At 38.6% G+C, this 20,113-nt stretch overlaps 1 protein-coding gene across 4 annotated transcripts in view; it reads right to left on the reverse strand.

The window, feature by feature from the left end:
* Nucleotides 1–20,113, reverse strand: part of SLC35F1 (solute carrier family 35 member F1) — a 244,294-nt gene that overhangs the window by 106,874 nt on the left and 117,307 nt on the right. For 3 of the 4 annotated variants that reach the window (XM_068677630.1, XM_068677632.1, XM_068677633.1), the window contains exon 2: nt 103–278. In XM_068677630.1, the coding sequence (XP_068533731.1) occupies nt 103–278 (176 nt within the window). The remainder of the gene's footprint in view (nt 1–102; nt 279–20,113) is intronic. The other variant, XM_068677631.1, reaches the window with a different exon arrangement.

The following is a 20,113-nucleotide window of genomic DNA, read 5'->3' on the forward strand; positions in this document are numbered from 1 at the left end:
CTAAATCACAGTTAAATATAACTTGTTTATTATTTTTCTGCAAAAGCTTTATCCTCACTGTCTTACACAAAAGAGTTATGTGTTTCAGAGATGGACGCTTACCTTGTCTGACAGCTAGTGTTGTCGTGTAGACCAAGAATAGAAGGATATAATTGAGGAAGCTCTGAAAAACAGGTGTGTTGGCATGGAAATCTTCTGACAAATACTTGCTCGTGAGGCCAATGCCACAGATAAGGAGGGAGAGTACCTGGCCAAGAGCCACAGACAGCAAGAGATCCCTAAAAGGAATGAGAAAAACACAGACATTAAACACTGAACCTCCTCATGCTCATCCTCCTCCAGAATCATGTTTGAAAGTGTTAAGACACAGAAGAAACACGATGCTTCAATCAGCGAGGTATCTGCTGGGTGTAGTGATGTAACAGTTCCATTATTTCTGCACTTATCACTGGCTTAAACACCGCCCAAGCACACCAGCTTTTATTCACATATTAAACAACAGCAGATGGTAAATCTCTACCATTTGATTTCACATTTCACTAGGGATAAACGATAGTTTAAATGCAACCAAAATACAGCACCTTTTTCTTCAAGCCTTTTCCTTAACAGAAAGACCCAAGAGTATCATTCAGCTAAAACTGGAATTACAGCTCTTCCAGGACTTAGTAGCCAGAGAAACAAAAAAAGCAGAGGAAGGATTTTATCGTGTTTCACCACCAACATGAATTTACTGTGCAACTTCATTCCCGTCATTTCATTTCCATTTCATTGTATAAACTGTTCTTTCCACCCACTATGCAAATGTACGTATCTTTTCTTTTGTCTTTATTACCGCTTACTTTCCTTTCTGTTTGGAGAAAGCGGAAGGTTCTGCTTTTTTCGTCCCTGTCTCCTTTTGTTTCTTAAGCCTGTATTTCCTGATTTGGCTTCTTGCTTTAATCTGTTTTTCTTGACCTTGATCTCCGGTCTCCACTGTTCTCCTATCTAATGTTCCACATTTTCTCTCCCCACAGGTCTCTGATAGTTTTTCCCTTTGTACATGTTCTCTGTCTTCATATAATTTTCTCCTCCTTACTTGAGAAACTGCTGTATCTGAAAGCCCACTGTTTTATGGTACATATTATTTTATGTCCTTTCTTCAGTCTTCTCTGTGATATCCTTTTCCATTCCAAGTATCTGTTTCTTGTATTCTTCCATCAGAACTGTACAGCCTTATTCAGCCCAAACAACCTGCCTTTTCTATTTTGTTTTTAGTCACAGAATATCCACAGCACAGGCATATATGTGCTTTTGAATTACCCTTTTCCCAGATCCAGTGTTGGTCAGTATTTCTGTGCTGATCAAGCCTGTTCCACCGCCACCCTTGCTCCATGCAAAGGCACAAAACGCATCACGTTGATATGGAGCAGGAGCAATAACAACTGCTGCCAAGGACTGCAAAAGGACATCAGAAGGGGACAGTTAGTCCAAGTCCTCCTGGCTGCTGCTGTCACTGTCATCAGCCTGTAGGCTGAGAGACTGTAGGTCTCTCAGGAAACCCAAGAAGAAGGAGAAGGGAAGCACATTCTGCACATGTCTCATTAGAGGCTCATACAAAGAAAAAGGCATTAGGCAATCCTAAGGTTGTAAAAGAAAGAGGGGAGATCTCTGCTCAGCTGTAACAATATTTCATATTTCATGTGTGCTCTTCTGCCAGCTCATAAAAAAAAACATCGCTTCAAGGCTTCTTTGCTTTCCCTGACAGATTTCCCTGACCTCAGCTGTGAGTATTTGGCAGCGATGAGCATCTGTGCTCCAGCAACAACTTCCCTTGTAAACTCAAGTGTCAAATTTGTTTCCCTTTTTCTCATAAACAATCCTCCCACTAGTGTGTCTCAGTGTCAGTCATGGCGTGATTCAACCAAGCAGACACTGGAAAGCACGGGAGGCTGGGTAGTTATATTCATCTAACATACCTCACTGACAAATAATCTGACACAGATAGTAAGAGAACAAACTTTATTGTGCTAAATCCTGTGTTTTGATGGGAGACTGCTGGGTAAGTAGAAACTATGATTCCACAACTACTGCCTCCACTTTTACATTTCTTACTCTACCGCAAAACATAACCGTGGGAAATAAACACACAACAGAGACGACATCTGAGACTAAGACATGAATGCTGTGGAAGCGATGGATCCTCAGGTCCTGCCACTGCCTGTGGAGTAAGAAATTTGAACAGTGACTGCAATTTAAATCCACTTACTAATCTTGTAAACTTGTATATAATTCTTCAACCAGTTGGGTAGATAGTCTTTTCTTATGTTTTTGTCCTACAGGGAAGGTTCATGCAGTGCTGTCCTCTCGCCTTCTACTGTTTTTGTAGTCTTATTTCATTAATAAATTGAATGTTTACAAATTTGTATCTCTAATGTGTTCCCTGCTTCACACAGGATGCAGGTGGTTATTAGTCCTCTATATCTCAGCCATGCCCATTAGCAAACGTTTTATTACATCCATTGTGTTACTGCGTCTCTTCTGGAAAGAAGTATCTTGGATCCTACTTAGATGTACAGAAAACTAAATATATCTTCACTTAATCATTCATGAAATGATTTTTCCAATAATGTATTCCTTGCTCCATATGAGTTGGCTGTTGGACATCGTTTATCATTACTTTTTTAGGGGATCAAAAATTCCATCCGCTATTGTATGACTGAAATAGCAATTAAGACAAAAAGTAATTAGGAATTCAGCAAAAGCAGTCATGAACAAGAATCAACACTATGAACCTGAACACCTCCAAGTTTGTTTGTGGACCAGCATACAGTCTCTGTAGCTTGAGAGAGCATTTAAGTAAAAATTGTCTTTTGCAACAGAGTTTAAAAAATACATGAAATTATTTGTCAGAGAACCATGGAAGTAGCCCTGCAAATTTCACTGGCTTTCAAAACATTAACTACGTAAATGACATTGAGTACATATGTATTGCTTGCCTCTACTTTTTGTGCACACTTTACTTTTTTATTTATTTTTTTATTGTTTGAGAAAACTCATTCTGAAATCAAGCAGTTGTGTTCCTTCTCTGGTCAGAACTTAGTGGAACATTTCACACTTGGTATATGATACGGACATACACGTTTCTTCTTTTGTCTCTTCAGCATGAAGAGAAGCATAATTTAGATATTTAAACAGAATTAATTCAAAAGTCCTCAGACATCAGGCAAGGATTGCCCATTTAATACAGTTTAATTACTCCTAAGACAGTGCCCACATTAACTCTTCTGCCATACCTGAAGACAGCTCCACTGCTGACATGAATGCCATGCAGAGGAGTTGGTATGTTCCTCTCCCCTCATCAGTGTAAGCCACAACTGATGCTAACTACTACCATGAAAAACAGGTGACATGAATAAGTAAGAGAAACCAAAACAGAAGATTAATAAAATGTGAATGGAAGAGAACAACTCATCTCTCTCCAAACAGAAAAGCAGGAACAAATCTCAATTTACTGGTTTTAACTAGTGACAATGTCAGACAGTGCAACAAAGAATAATGTAATATTTGGATAATGCTAAAAGCCAACATAAGATGCCTGAATTGTACAGGAAATGCTTGATAGCATTATCTGTGTTCTATTTTTCCTGCCAGCAATGATCTAATAATACAAGAGTCTTAGCTCCCAAGTCTTTAATACCTGTACAAGAATAATAACATACCCATCCTTTTTTAAGAAGAATGAATTAGCAAACATTGAAAAGAAGCTTTCAATGTCTGTGGAAAACCTACTACTTCCTTCAGACAGAGGAAAAGCAACTAACCCACTGTTTTCACCTCTGGCACTCACTAGACAGTATCTCTCCTAAATATCATAATAGTGTTAAAATAGCCAGCATATTATATATCCAACATATTTGCATCATTTTTCCCTGTTGGTTTTAATACTCTTCACCACTACAAGTCTGACACAAAGAGGGTGATTTCTTTCCTAAGCCTTCGGTTTGTCACATTGGCTTTGGCAGTATTTTCATTTACTGATGAAGTGCCATTCACTCACACCTTGAAGAAAAGTTATACTGTTTGAGAGCCTTCAAAGAAAGCTCTGGAAAGAATGTCACTACAGAAAGCTTCATAACACTGAGGTTTTCTACCTGTTAGAGGCCAATTTTGCAATAGTTGAGTGTCGATCTCCCACTAGGATCAACAGCCAAGTCTAAAGCCAAGTTAAAACTGGAAAATCTTCAGCTTAGCTCTGAACTTTGATCTCGTGAACTCATGACACTCACTCACTAATACAGAGCAAATAAAAGACATTCTTCTGTAAAACACCAATTTAAGACCTGTTCCTCGAATTTTTGCTGGCACTTGAATTAACATTCTGTATCAGAACCAATCAAATCAATTTCAGTTCTTGCTAGATAACACCTAGCACTTGCTACTGAGTCAGACATGTATTTTGAAGTAAGAAGTCGGTCAGAACTGCTCCTCAGCTGCCAGATGTCACACTGCTAGGCATCTATCATGGGTGTTTCATGATATGCTAGCAGAGATTAAACAATACTTCTTTATAGCCTCTTTAGAAATAGTGCCAGAAGATAAAGCCTCATCTTTGCACTGGGAGCCGTTTAATTCTGTTTAAATGCCTGGGCTGGTAGCTGCTGTGCACTACTTTTACTTGCTCCTCCAGGCATATGGAAATTTCTGTCAGTTGAGTTCCTCTGTGTTTATCAGCCATGGTAACACCATAAACTTCGGGAGGCAGATATCCTCATATCTAAAAACCTCTGAAGCTTGTGCTCGGTTCCTAGCATATACATGCTGGCATGAAATAAGGTACTAAATACATATCATCAGGTTCTCCAGTAATTATTTTTCATGAGGTTAGAACCTCATTAGCTTTGACTTGGCTTTGATTGCCAGTCTATTTCCATGTCCTCCCCAAAATATTAAAACACCATTTACAACACAAAATCAATGCAGTACAACATTCAGAACAGGCCACACAACCACGGTTGCTGTATGCTGGATGAATCACTGACTCGCAAAGAATGACTACGTGATTTAAACATTTGGGGCTGTTTTACTCCGACACTAAATCCTGATACTCTCCATGTCAAATTTCTTTTAACTTAATTGCTTTCCCTCCTCTCTTTCGTACTTTATTTGGTCTCTTTCCACTGATATGTCCCCACTGCATCAGTTAAAAAGTACCTTAGAGGGTAAAGAAAAGAGGCTACCAGTACTTTTAATCTCTAGCATGAGGTGTGTTAATCCTTCAGCATGCCACAAATTCCAGCAGATAAGAGATTAGCAGTCTATTTCTTGAGCTGAGATTTCACTAGACAAACACATCTGTACAGGCTGCTCTATAGCACTGCTAGAGCAGGCCTGCAGGTGGGACAACGCTTTCTGCATGATGATAATGACTGCTATACATAGTTATCTTTCCAAATGTTCCAAGCATGTATTTAAAAAAAAAAGACAGACACACTTCATTTAGTGACTGACTGCTCTTATGGCATAGCTAAGTTGATGATATCTGTCACAGGACTGTGATTTTGCCAGGCTTTTTCACTTGAGTGCATTTTAGTGTGTTTATGTAAAAGTAAAAGAAAAAATAAAACAAGGTCTTAAAAACTTTACTTTGATTCACAGTGAGCTGAGTTTATGCCCCTATGAGAATCAGGTCAAATTTATTTACGTGCTTAAAGTTGGATATGGAATCTCAAACACCCATCAGCAGAAATGTTGGCACACATTACTGTAGGTAAAGATGGAAAAGCACACATCTCAAACTCAACCCCCCCCAGGATCCAGCTGCTTCTACTGCAGCTGAAGTTCCAGCACCATACTGCATTTGAATGGCTGCCTAATGAGGATATGGACATTGCTTCCATATTTTGCTGTTTGCAGTTAATGCACATAGGCAGCTTGTAAAAGAATAAATTAACAAGATTTGCTAAAACCTTTTCCAGGAGAATCAGTTGAGATCTCATTGAAAGCTAAAGTTTCAGATTTTTCTAAAAGATCTTAAGCATGTGAAGCCTCCTATTTGTCCAGCATTGCTCTGGAATTGATTGCACACAGGGAACAAGTTTCTGCACTAATTTTGCACAGAAACTTATCTTTTCTTATTTTCCCATCATTCTGAAGTATCCGTTACACAGGTTAAAAAATCTACATTAGCATGTGCAAACCCTCTTCTCTACCTCTTTTAATAAGGTAAAGACTGAAGCAACGATCTTCAATTAATGTATTAAAGCATCTGCATGACAGTTTATAGTAATTTACAGAAGTAGTCACAATATTCTATAATAAAATGACCATGGCTCTAAAGAGCAAGTTCTCCCACATATACACCGATAATAACTCCACTGGAATATGTACATTTATTCTATTAGTCAACTGCTCCTATAATGTACATTCTCCCTGATCATACTGGATAATGTCTCAAGAAGATATAATAGTCTTGAAGGCCAACACAAAAGATTTATTTATTTTTAATATATTTCTGTCATGGAAGAATAAATCAGCCTAAGATATTTTCAGAATATAGGCATCAAGCATCATTGAAGAGTGAAATACCAATGCTTGAATCCCAGCTAAACCCATATACTGAATTAGAATATAAGTAAGTCTATTAACCTACACATCAGAGAGTGAAAAACATGCAAGACGAAGCCTATCCATCACTTAATTCCCACTGAGTCATTATTTCGAAATCTTCAGTCGCATTTAAATGATGTACAGGCTGTACACTTGATCTCAGCACAAAGGGTGAAATTTATTGATGGTTAGTTGCAAAGTACCTCAAGCTCCCACTAACGCTCAAAAGAAATGCAGATTCCTTGCAGTATCTTGAGCAGGTTAGCTCTTTATTTTCCAAACACGGCCACTTTAATCTCTTTACAAGAGGACAGCACTGTGGACTCCATGTAGCTCAAATCTTCAGGCTGGTCTGAAAAGCTCCAGGCCTTGAAGACTTAGACCTATTTTTATTTTTTTTTTCAGAGAAGAAAAGTGAGCAGAAGAGTAAAAAGCTAACCAAGAGTTCCTCATCTCCTTATCTGTTTTCTGCTCTGTATCCCCAAAAGAAAAAAGACTTTTTTTTTTTTTTTTTTTTACCCAAGGCTTTGAGCCCTTCCAAGTGGCATCTTTATGCCTTAAGATGGGGAGAGAAGCGTGCCTTATTACTATCTTCTTCTCTTCCCACATCACCAGTTGACCACGTTCTTACTTGCATTACAGGTCTGGACAACAAGAACCAAATCTTGCAGATACTTTCCCTGGTGAAAAACATCTCCATATTGCACAGTGTTGGTTGTGTCTTTAAGTTCCTCATCATCCATTACATTTCTGCAAAGTCACTGTCTCAGATGGGCTCCAAAGGAGGGAAGTGGGATTATTCTTTCCTTCAATGGCCCTGGTGAGAGGGCTGTTGGGATGGCAAGACACAATAGGCAAAGGAGAGCCCCAGCATGAAACTGAAGTATGCAGGACATGCCGTGAGGAGCGAGGAACAGCCAGCCAGACCTGGTCAGGTGGATGGGACTTCCCAAGAGCTGGAGAAGCCCAAGTGATCACCAAGCCAACTGGAAGGACACACTATACAGGAGGAAAGCGCATTTTATTTTTTACCTTGGCTTCTCTGTTTTGAGTATTTGTTGCTGTTGTTTCCTTTTGTTGTTTTGTTTTGCTATTTTTCATTCTTTATTTTTATTTGAATACGAGCTGGCTTGAATGTTAGCGCATTTTGGGGGAGCTCACTAAAGTTCAAAGTCTAGGTATATCTACTTCAAAGCAGTGGCTGACTCAGGCTCTGCTTTTTTCAGGTGACAGCTTGAGGGGCCAGCATAGAGTGGGTTCTGATAAAAAGAAAGCAGAATCATATATTCAACAAGTCTCAAGAGTCTCTAGAGCAGCTGCTTAAGATGAGATCTTACCTAATAAATTTCACGAATCTTGTGTATTGTCAACTACAGCAATTCTTGAAAATGCATTTATTATAAGATTTTATACAGGTTCACACACATGTGCTCACAACTACTTGTGTTTTATAACTCTTTAATAATAAAGGAATTGGAAATGCTTTAAGGCTATTTTTATAAAACTTACTCCTCCATTTAATATTTAGAAATACACTGCTGAGACAGTCTGTTGCAGTGACTGCAAGTGCAAACAAGGGACTTCTTATTTTTTAACACAAGACACATTTAAAAATAGCAAAGGAAAGTGCAGAGAGAAAATTTTCAGGCAGCTATTTTGATAGAGCCAGTAGTAAATCATTACAAGCAAATTTGTGTTGGTTTTGTTTGTTTGTTTGTTCGTTCTTTGAATGCAACTTGCTAATAGTCAGCTTCATTCACTAGTCATACAACAAAGAAAGAAAAAGGAAATTTATTCTAAGAATATGCCTCAATTTTGAAATAGACAGCTGGCTTCCAACTAGCAATTTCCTAGTGCTTTTCCAGCTACAAATCACAGAAGGACAGAGGGGACCACAGGCTTTTTCCCTTTAAAACTGAAGGTCTCTCCATATATGCTCTTGGCAACTTCCCAGTCTGAAGAGTACTGGATAGACTGAAAATGTTCCAATCTTTCTGATGCAATCAAAAATATAATTTCAGATGGCAATACAATAAAAGAACTCTATTTCAGGTTATTCTGGCAAATAAACAGACTGAAGCTAACTGCAGTCCATTAACTTCTACAAATTGTCACAATGTACCCCCACATGACTAGAGACATGACCGCTCCTAACTCTAAGGATTTGATCTAGATTAGAATAATAAATGACAAAATTAGCTTTCCACGTGAAAGCTGACAGAAACAGTTACAAACACTAATTGATGACTACAGTACTTTTAAACAAGTAGCTCTTCTGCCATTAATATTCCAGAAATTAATTCAAAAAGTGAGATTTGCAATCTGTTTCTAAACAGAATCCAGGAATCAAGTATGGGTTATGGTGAGCTGCAATTTCCCTGGCTAGAAGTCTTAGTAAAAGATGAGAGCTGCTGCAAATACTACATTTTAGCCTACGAAAACTAGTCAGAGTCACTGGGCTGCTGGAAAAGTTTGATCACCATTATTTTTATAATTCAAGAATAAAGCTCGTAAATAGATGGCTTTATATGGGAAAGATTTGCTCTTACTCTGTTCCAAATGTACCAGTTTGAGGTTTCAGTTGTTAGAGGAAATTGGGATGTGGAAGGACTGACAGCTCTCTCTCTTGGAGAAAACGAAGTTCTCTGTCAAATTTTATTAGTTCATCTCACTTGCAGTGGTTTTTATGCCTAAGGCACAGGACATTATAAATACAGTGATGAATATTTTTAGATAATATGAGTAACAGTTTTAAAAGTTTCGGTTCAGTTAAGATCATCATTAGCTCCTAGTTTTCTCAGAGGAGCTCATAGCCCACAGTAATAGACCTGGATGATTCCCAGCATCAAGAAAAATAGCTCACTAGTGCCCTAAGAAGTACAACATCACTTCTTATTGCTCTCTTGCCATTACTGTACATTGCTAATACAGTTTAAACTGATGGGAGTTTATGGACTAAGTCTTACAGCTATTGAGAGACAGCTGATAAAGCAGCAGGTGAAAAGCACTACAGTTCTTGCTGTACCCCTGCCACTGATAAGCCAATCTTGATTGAGTGCTTTGATTCAAAACAAGTTAAATGACTCAAGATTCCTCAGGTGACAAATGCTAGTGTAACTTAGTTCAGTGTTGCCAAAAACAAGAAGCAAGTGCTTGGGAAATTAGGTTGAGTTCCCAGAAAGCTGCATATATGTGAGTCAGTATGATGGTATGAAGGATGATGTCAGATTCTTCCTGATGCTCCTGAAAATTGCAAGAGTTGTTCCTGAATTTCTGTCCCTGTAAAATGCCTAACTTTGAATGCATATACACCTGAGGACTGTCTGTGCATCTACAATTAGGTGCAGGAAGTGATTATGTTGTATTTGTTTCTCAAATAAAAATAAACAGGTTAAAAAATAGCAGGTATGAATATTGAAGGGGCAAAGGTACATCTATAAAAGTGATATATAGCTTTCGGATACACAGAACTACTAGTTTAGTGTAAGAAATAGATTGTGGGTTTTTTTTGTTTGTTTTTACATCAGCACATCAAATTACAATGACTTCATTCTAGAGAGCATTTAATATCTAATGTAAAAATATAATTTAAAATTTGAATTTATTTGGCTTTTGAAAAATCTTATTCTTGGCTAAAACTAAGGATATTTAGTTCCTCAGAGCACAACTGTTTTTATTTATTTTATTTATTGCAGTTTTTATGGAAGTTATTGGTAGCATTTTCAAAACACAGAAAAGTTGAAAAATCCCTGCTTCAGTGGGACAAATTTGCTCCTCAAATAGATATGTGCATTTCCCATAAATCTGTATGTCTTTTACTGCAAATTCCAGCTATCATCTACATACTTAAAACAAGTAAAATGAATTTTAAGAAAAAATGCCCTTAAATTGGCCCCTTAATTGTGTCACTGGTGCTGAAGGATGAAAGATATTCACATTAGTATTTCACCTGGGATGGCACTAAGCTGCTACACACTTTCCCAAATCTCCAGCTACTTCAAAGGAGAGATGCCTGTGTGCCTGTGACTCATTCTGACTTCAACTTTTCGAGGCCTTGACCTTCTTTCATGATCTCCCATCTGTGGGTTGCTGCTGCCTCGCTTTGCAGCCCCTCAAGCTGCAGTAATGCTCAAAGTTGCTTGCTCATGGATAATATGACAAATGCAAAGACATTAAAATTTCATGCATTTTTTTTTTCCAACCATTTTTTAATGCATGGAGGCCAGGATTTTTCCCTTTCTGGTGAACGTCCTCCTCTACATTATTCTTGCCTGTGAAGACAGCATACTTATTTTCAGAGCAGCACAACTTCTTTAAGGATGAACTGGAAATGCCCTTGTCAGATCTACCTCTAATCTGGTGGGAAATAAATATGCCACAGAAGTAGAAGACGTGAGTTCAAGCTCTTCAGAACAAGCCAACCACTGAAGCCACTTGGGCAAAAGCTTTAAGGGTTAAGCTGTTTCACAAAGCTGGGTACCTTCTGGACAAGAAGCTTGTACACTAGCTCCAAAGGGTCTCCTGAGGCACAGCAGGAGGCTCTGGAAAGTGAATACCAATTTTAAGTAGGTAACTACCCCACGGCTGCAGCAGTGTGGGATTTCAGTAGGTTACATCCTTCCTGGCCTGGCTGGTTTCCCTTAATAGGGAATTAGAGTGCTTAACTCAGGTTTACAAATTCTGCTGCAAGAGTTATCGCATAAAAATCACAGTAAAAAAGCTCAACATCAGCATCTCTAAATCCCTCTGTGGATCTGGTAAAAGTCAGTATTTTAGGGAATTGACTAATTTTGGATGTCCTGTTTACGGGACTTGAAAGATATTACTGTCTCTTTCTAAAAACAAGGTCCTTTTAAGGAGCTTCAAGCTGGGTGTCCAGAGCTGATGCAGTGATAACCCACAGGAACTTCCACAGGTCCTCTCTGCCTTCCTACTTCTGCAGTTTTCCAGGCCTCCAAGAAGGGAAGTACTTGGTGACAGGGGCCACTACAAAGTCACTCTCCTCAAAGGATAATGGAATAAGATAATGGAATAAAGGATAAAGGATAAAGAGTACAGGTACTTCTCTCACTCCGTGCTTTTGCTGTTTGCTCACTACTCAGCTGTGATGGCTATTACAAAGCCAAGACTACAAGGGAGGCCCATTTTCTGCATCTGTTTTTAAATTTCTGTTATATAATTCAAAAATAAATACATATATATATATATATTTAGTTGAAAATAATTCATCTCCTGCTAAATGAGAAGTCCAGCTACTTGCAACATAGTGTTCCTCATTTGTAAGTATGAGATGGTTCTGGTTTACAGCTCCTCCCTTGTGCTCCAAGATCCTTTCCTCTTCCTTTCCATTTAATGCAACAGCATAATGGTCTCTGTCAACCACACAGACCTTACACGTAATGGTGGAACAGACTTAGTTAAAGTAAATAAGTAAATAACTAAATGAAATTGAAAGTGATCTGGGAAGGTGTCACCTGCAGATTTTTCAGAGGGTCGGAACAGAAATTCATGGCCTACAGGATTCTTCTGCGGTGCCAAATGTATTACCAAAGCCACTGATGACCTAAAGGATAGGAAGGATGACTCGCATAAAGCAAGATAAAACCTGTGAAGCAAAGTGAGCTATAAGGTCCTCTCACAGGAGATAAACCAGGTCTGACATTTTGGTAGGGTACTTACCTGCCTGTGCTCACTGCTTCTGAGATTGCTTTACAATTTCTCTACAATATTAGCATCTGTACTTTGGATATGCAACAAAAGAAAACATCAATCACATTCAGTAGCCTTTTTTTACTGGGCTGGGGGTGCATTTTTGCATTCCGGGCACTGAGCAGAGGAATAGCACAGAGGTGATGGTTGGCCTGTGATCATGCCACTACAGGTCTCTCAGGTGTGGGGCTGATACACCACCTCCCTCCCATGCACTGAGTGATGGCAGGCCAAAACATACTGCTGAGCCAGCAGAAAATGGACCAGAATCAAAGTCCAGCTGCAGTACCATTTTCTGCTGGTTCAGGAGTGAGTTTTGGCCTGCCACCATGGACTAGAAATCAATCTGCACAAGCCCCCTTACATCTAGAGTAGGAGCCCTCTGAAGAAGCCCATCTCCATGAAGGTGGCCCAGGGAGATGGTCTTCCAGCTGGGACACCTCTCCAAAGCTACAGCCTCTCAAAACCTGCATAAACTGCCCACTGGCACCACACAACGTTCCTCCAGCAGAGGACCTTTGGCATCCCAGCTATGTACAAGTGTGGTCACAACCTTCAGCTGACAAGTTGACTTTATTTCTCCCCTCAGCACAGTATGGATTGTGCTTGGTGCAAAGAGAGCAGGGGGTCAGGCTGACAATTAAAATGAAAAGTGTGAGGGAAAAATCAGGGATTAAATCATTTTCTGTGCATGCGTGGCATTTGAGACACTCTGTACTAGAGCTTTACACAGCTACTAGTACAAAAATACATGAAAAAAAAAAAAAAAAGCTACCATTAGCATTAAAAATAGGAAGCATTTCTGTGCTATTCAATAGCAGTTGCTCTCCAGAAATCACCTGTGTGAAAGAAGATTGTCAGGCTGCAGTTATAACTAAGAATGAAATCCCAGCCTTAACTCTGAATTTCCTTGCCTTTCTGAATTGAAGTTCGCCATTAAATAGGATTTCACTGTAACAATATGCATTTCATTTTCCATTGATTTTTTTTTCTTAGTAAAAACTAAAGAAACAGAGAGAAGGTAGAAATTCTCTTCTAAGCTGCATGAGTGAATCAAATGTTATACCTATCATATCCAGCACACATACTGGTTTAAAGAATTATATTCATGAAGGCCATATTGCTACAGAAATCTAGGTACCTTAAACATTGTTATGGAGCAACATGAATTGGTTAATTATGTTTGGAACAGAGTAGCTTATAAGGGTTGTATAGGGCTTTAAAGTGACTAAATACTTCATTGATGTAAAAAAATAAATTAGCTTTTCATTTCAGTCACTAGTTTATTTATGGATTGAACTAGAATGTTAACTAAATTGCAGCTAAATTACTCTGTACAGGTCAAATGCTTTTTGTTTATAAAACCCAGTGCGAACACAAAGACCCACGTTTACACCTGAGCTGGGCAGGTGAAATTCATCCGGATGATCTCACCTCTGGTGACCTCAGGCAGAGATGGGCTCACTGTGACTTGGGAGTGGGCTTTCCTAAGGCCGCCACACCGACACCTGAGTGCACTCCCAGGAATGTGGCTGCGGGTCAAAACATCACCTTGTCTGCTCAAGCAAGAGTGGGGAAATCCAGAAGAATGAAAAGTTGTTGAGGCTTGTGCAATACCATGAATATAATTTACCCAACAGGGTGTTGATCTGCTTTTTCAGACTCTTGTTCTGCATAAAGATTTCATTGGCACGATGGATGGAAAGGACATCATACTTAAAACATCTTTACCCGTGAAAACCAAATTTGGCATGACAAGGCCCTTCAAATGTTCAGCTTTACAAGAAATTAATGAAGTCAGTTTTAATTGTGACTATTTTCCTGTTGCTTCCCAAATCTGACCACTAGGCCAAGTGCCTGGGCAGACAGCAGAGAGCTTCATAGGGAAAACTATCTGAACAGTGGCAGTCAGTGAGAATGTTTTGGTATCATTGGTTGTCAATGCAGATCACATTGCTGTTACAGCTTCCTCACTGCATGCATCTCGCTGTGTAAAGGCATATGGCCCTTCAAACATCAGAGAAATCTGAGATCCACATACTATTTTTGCAGTTTTTCTGTTGGAAAATAGTACATTTCACCAGCGTGTGCTGTAACAACATGATGTACAGAATATCATCATTATTAAATTAAGGTGTGCATATAAATATTTTCATGCTCTTCTAATACGATTATGTATATGCAGGCCTGCTCGAAAGATATCATGGGACCAGATAAGAGACATTAATCTTGTAATTAATTGCATGTTTGCATTTAATTTCTATGCTTTTATTATTTAGTACCTGTGTCAACCACTTAATTTGCCTGCAAATCATTTTCTTATATAATATTAATGAAACATACTATGCTGAAATTCATCAAACTAAGGAAATTAGAGATTAGGAAGGCTCATTATATCATTAATTTATCCTCTTCTAACTTTAAACAGTTCAAGAGCTATGGCTTCAGTACCATTTGCAGCAGAACAGACTGTTTTCTTACGGTAAGACATCAGAATTAAAAATCTAATTTCCATTGTGGAACAAACTACTTATTGGAGTCTAAACTTCATTTCTTTCTTCAAAAAAAAATCTTTCAGAAGAAATAATAATGGCAGTAACATTCATTTCAACACAGACATTGCACAAAGGTCAATGTTTTTCATCTCTGTACATACAACATTCTGAGCAAATGAACATGATGAGATTTATATGATAAACATACAGATTTGTCTACTCAACCTGCTCAGAACAATTCATGCCTAAATATGAAGATGCTTGGGGTATTGAGGGACTGCTGACTGAGCACAGGGAAAGATCAAATCAATGAGAGGCATCAAAGTAAATGCATGCATCTTTGGGTTAGTTTAAACAAAGTTTAGGGCACTCATGGACTACCTGGTTGGGAAGGTGCATGGCTGCATTTTGGAAAGAATATCTGAGAGTGAGAATGGCTGGGAATTGGCACTGTTGCAAGCAGGCAAAGCAAATGCCCAAACCAGAACAACCTAGCTACGAGATCCTTGGGAACAGAGTACATCTTGCTGCAGACGGATGTGGGGGAACACCAGCAAGTGTCACACATCCACAGGAGCAAAGTCTCACCATGAGCCTGCGATCTGATCAGAAGGAACTCTGCCTGTGATAGACATTGAGAAATTGGAAAGTGGACCCACAGTGAGGCCAACCTGCCTGCTGAGTTTGTGCCATACCAGTGTCAAGCAGTTTTTTTTTAAGCAAACAAACAGACACACACGACCCTGCAGCTTCTGACACTCTATCAAGCATCTGTTAGGGCTTTCTATTGTGTCTGACTATTTCTGCAAAGCCAGACAGAAAAAGTACGACAGTAGTCCAGCCTGGGTTGTAGGATACAAATTATGGACCTTGGTCCAATGATCTTATTCTTGCATTGGGGATGAGGAAAAGCAGGCAGAGCTGTAGGTTTTTCTCTTCAGGGTCTATTCCCAGTTCTGCCATAGAACTACTGTGGATATCTGAGGAAATGGCCTCAAGTTGCCCTAGGGGAGGCTTAGATTGGATATCAGGAAGAATTTATTCACAGAAAGGGTTGTTTGGTCTCTTCAGAGAAGTGGTGAAATTACTATCCCTGAAGGTATTTAAGAAGACATATGGAGGTGGTACTTAGAGACATGATTTAGTGTTGGACTTGGTACTGTTAGGTTGATGGTTGGACTTGATGATCTTTAGGGTCTTTTCCAACCTAAGTGATTCTGTGATTCTATCTGCAGCTCTCTTCACCTCAATTTTTTCTCCAGTAATGACTGTTCTGTCCAGGTCATAAAATCTCAGAGAAAAGATTCTACTATCATACACTAAAACACCACCTACCAGAAAACCTTCCTTTATGTAGGAAGCAGAATAAGAACTGAGAGGTGACACAAAATAGCTTCAGCAAGAAAACCCTGTGGAATGCATCCACTAGTGCTGGTGTTTCCACCTCTCCTAACTCCTTGTGGATAAGACCTTCTCATTCCTCAAATAAAAGTATATTATATTGTCTTTTTGTAACTGTAGTTTATTTTTCACAGTTTTCTTGAAACTGCCGAAGCCTTTAACTATCCTTGTGTCCATTCTCAGTGAACCTTGTGTTCTGTGGCAGCTTTTGGTTCTTTGTAATAAAAATGCTTTCATTGCCCAGCTATATTGATTTTCAGTCTCCTGAAGCTTTGTGCTTTCCTTCTCCTAAGGTATTACTGACACAGCTTAGGCTGAGTCCCACACTCCATTTCCCCTTCTCCTGACTGAAGACACTGTTCTAACTGCTAGAAGCTCATCAAGCATTTAAAAATCATGTCTGTTGAACTCAACCCTTCTATTTTGTTCATTCTTTTCATCTCTTCCTTCTTCCTCCTGATGTATCAGGCCAGGAATTAAATGCAATTCCAAAAATGTGTTTTAAAAGCAAAGCTTTACCTCGGTGAACCTGTTCTGCAGACAATTAGACAGCTACGTATGTGATCTATACACATAGGGCCCTATAGGTAATTTTTTTTTTCTTACAGACATGCGTGTACTGAGATCAGAATGTAACTCACAGAAGAAATTTACACTGATAAATTCAGAGATGGCACGTCCAATCTCAGTAGAGGTGAACCTGGTCCTAAGTTCCTATTTCTTACTTCAATCAATTGAAAAAGGACACAGAGAAACCCAGACTCTTTAAAGGGAAATCAGTTAGGTTTGAAAGCCTTAGCAGCTAAACATTCTCATTTATCATTGAGAATTCCCTGGAGATAATGACAACTCAGATTTCCAGTGTAAGAGCCTTTTTGTTTCATTACTGAGCAAACATCAAGTATAATTTCATACCCAACGTATGCAGGATTCACAATTTGAGAAGAAAATCCCAGAGAGGAAACCTTCATACATCAACTAACTTCACAGCTAGTACCAATAAGTAACATTTCCATATTTTCATATTCAGTAGGTTTTCACTGACCACCTGCTAGTGACTTATTTCAAGCTCTCCTCCTGTACCTACTACCTCAGAATTTTCAACGTTCAATGTAATATTTAGGACTAAAGTCATTTTTGAGAAGAGTAAATCATCACAGCATAGATGTATACAAGACAAAAAGCAACATCCAAATTATTCTTACATTACATTATTTTTACATAATTTCTGCCTATTAGTTCCTTAAGATGTCTATCATATACCTGTTTGTATTCATTTTTCAGACAAACTATTTTAGCATTCAGGCAGTTTCACAGCAAACAGCTAACTTATTTACAAAAATATATGATTTGTTAATTCCCATGACATGGTATTAAAATTAAAATGGAAACAATCCATTCATGCAGTCTAAACCTGTGTATATCACAGACCAAAACACTATGCAGTAACTTGAGGATCAAAATCAGTACTTCTTGCACAAGAGCCTCTTTGAAAAAGTCTGACTTCAAGGCATATAATCACAGAATGGTTTGTGTTGGAAGGGACCTTAAAGACCATTCAGTTTCAATCCCCCTGGCATGGGCAGGGACATCTCCCACCAGACCAGGTTGCTCAAAGCCCCATCCAGCCTGGCCTTGAACACCTCCAGGGATGGGGCATCCATAGCTTCACTGGGCAATCTGTGCCAGGGCCTTACCACCCTCTGAGTAAAGAATTTCTTTCTAATATCTAATCTAAACCTTCCTGCTTTTAGTTTAAAGCCATTACTCTTTTTTGTGTCACTATACTCCCTAACAAAAAGTCCCTCCCCAGCTTTCCTGCAGGCCCCCTATAGGCACTGGAAAGCCACTATAAGGTCTCCCCAGAGCCTTCTCTTCTCCAAGCTGAACTACTCCCACAGCCTGTGTTCACAGGAGAGGTCGTCCAGCCCCTTGACCTTTCAAATTCTTAATTGTTTTTAAAAAATATTATTCACACTTTATTTCTAGCCTGAATTGTTGTAGTTTCAGCTTTCCACCACCAGACATACTAAAAACATACTATGTTTCTTTGTCAGCTATTACACCAAAATAAATTAAAACGGGGAAAAAAAAAAAAAAAAAGAATCTACCAGTAAACTTTATCTGAAAGATGGAAAAAAAAAAGAGTTCAAAATACACTGAAATGAAATTAGCTTCTCAGAAGACCTTTAAGATGGATGAGCTTGCCCATGTAACCAATTGTGCTTGGTGTGAACTGGCGTCCTGGCTAAGCTGCCTCTGGTTGGGAAGCTACCACAGAATGCAATTTTGCAAACAAAGATTTTGAACGTTTTTGTTTGTTACAATTCTAGCTAACACACAGTAGAGGGAAACTCGAATACATTTACTGCAGGTACTTATTTAAACTTTTTTTTTTTTTTTTTTTTTTTTTTTTTTTTGAGTAGCTTGAGCTCTATCTAAGCTCCAACAAAAGAACATAGCTATAACAAGTTAAAATGTCAGCAGGGATCCACGTGGCCATTTAGTTTGACCTCCAGCACAACACAAGTGATGAAACTTCTCAGGATTAATTCCTGTTTGAAACAGAGTACATATTTCATAAAGGCATCCGACATTTTTTCTAAAAGCATCCAGCAATGTCAGGAGTCCTGACAAGTTGCTCCAGAGATTAATTACCTCATTATTAAAAATCCGTGTCTATTATTTCTAGGATTAATTTGTCCAGCGTCCTCTTTTATTATACCACTGTTCCCTAAAGTTCTATTAGCAACTTTTGCTTAAGATATGCAAAACTTGTCACATCACCCTGTAGTCTTATTTTTGTTTAATTAAACAGGCCAAGTTTCTTCAGCCTTTCATTAAATAGCATGCTTCCTTCTAGTGTTCTTGTGACTTTCCTCTTGAACTTCTACAGTTTATCAGTTTAGGGTTTTTCTTCTGTCTTGAATAACAGAACTGGAAACAGGGTCCCCAAACTATTCACACCATAAACAGAATGAGTGCTAAGGATATTTCATTGTTCACATACTTGTACCACACAAGCGTAATAGGATGTCATACCCTGCTCATTACACACTTAATGTCTCAGCTTCTTCTAGGACATTCTAGGATAGACTCAACCATCCTATTGGCATGGCCTACATCATTTATTCCTATATACAGTTCTTCTACTAGGCCACATAAAAACTCCTTCTTTTTTGCATTTTATTCATAGCAATCAGGGCAGCCCACTTGGTACAGCACCTTGTTCTTTAAATTATTTATCATCATCTTTATCTTTGTGTCATCTGCAAACGTTATCTGGAACAATTTTTTCTGTTTCCTCATCCACTGACAATAGTGTTAAATCATCATCCTGTTTGTTCAAGAAATACATTTAGGTTTAGAAACTGTCACTAAACCAGTTTTAGAGCCCCATCGAACATGTGTACGATGTTGATTTTGGATCATTCTACTTTCTTAATCAAAAGGTTGTGTAATACCAAGTTGAAAAGACTGATAAGAGTTGAAATATACATCTTCAAACTGTCCCTAAACTAGCAACCTCTTCAAAAAAGGCATAAAATTATTTTGACAAAAAGTATTCATCATAAACGCACATTGATTAGAACTGATTACTTTAACCTTTCCTTAACATTTGATTAATCAGATTCCAAATCTGCTGTAATTCCACATCAGTGGCAAGGACAATAAATATCTGGATCATCTGTTTGGCCTTTAATGAAGTAGCACAAGGCTAGTTTTCCTGTTCTCTGGAACCTCCTCAGTGGTAATGAGCATTAGCGACACTGAGAGCTCCTCTGGATGCAGATAGTATTGCCTTGCTGATTTACTACTATCCACCTTCAGTTTTATATATTTTTAATTTAATGTTGGAAAAGTATTTCGTCGTTGTTATATAATACCTCATCTTTCTCAGAATCTTTCTACTTTGCTGATTT

Source organism: Anas acuta, chromosome 3, assembly GCF_963932015.1.
Source record: "Anas acuta chromosome 3, bAnaAcu1.1, whole genome shotgun sequence".
Taxonomy (NCBI): domain Eukaryota; kingdom Metazoa; phylum Chordata; class Aves; order Anseriformes; family Anatidae; genus Anas; species Anas acuta.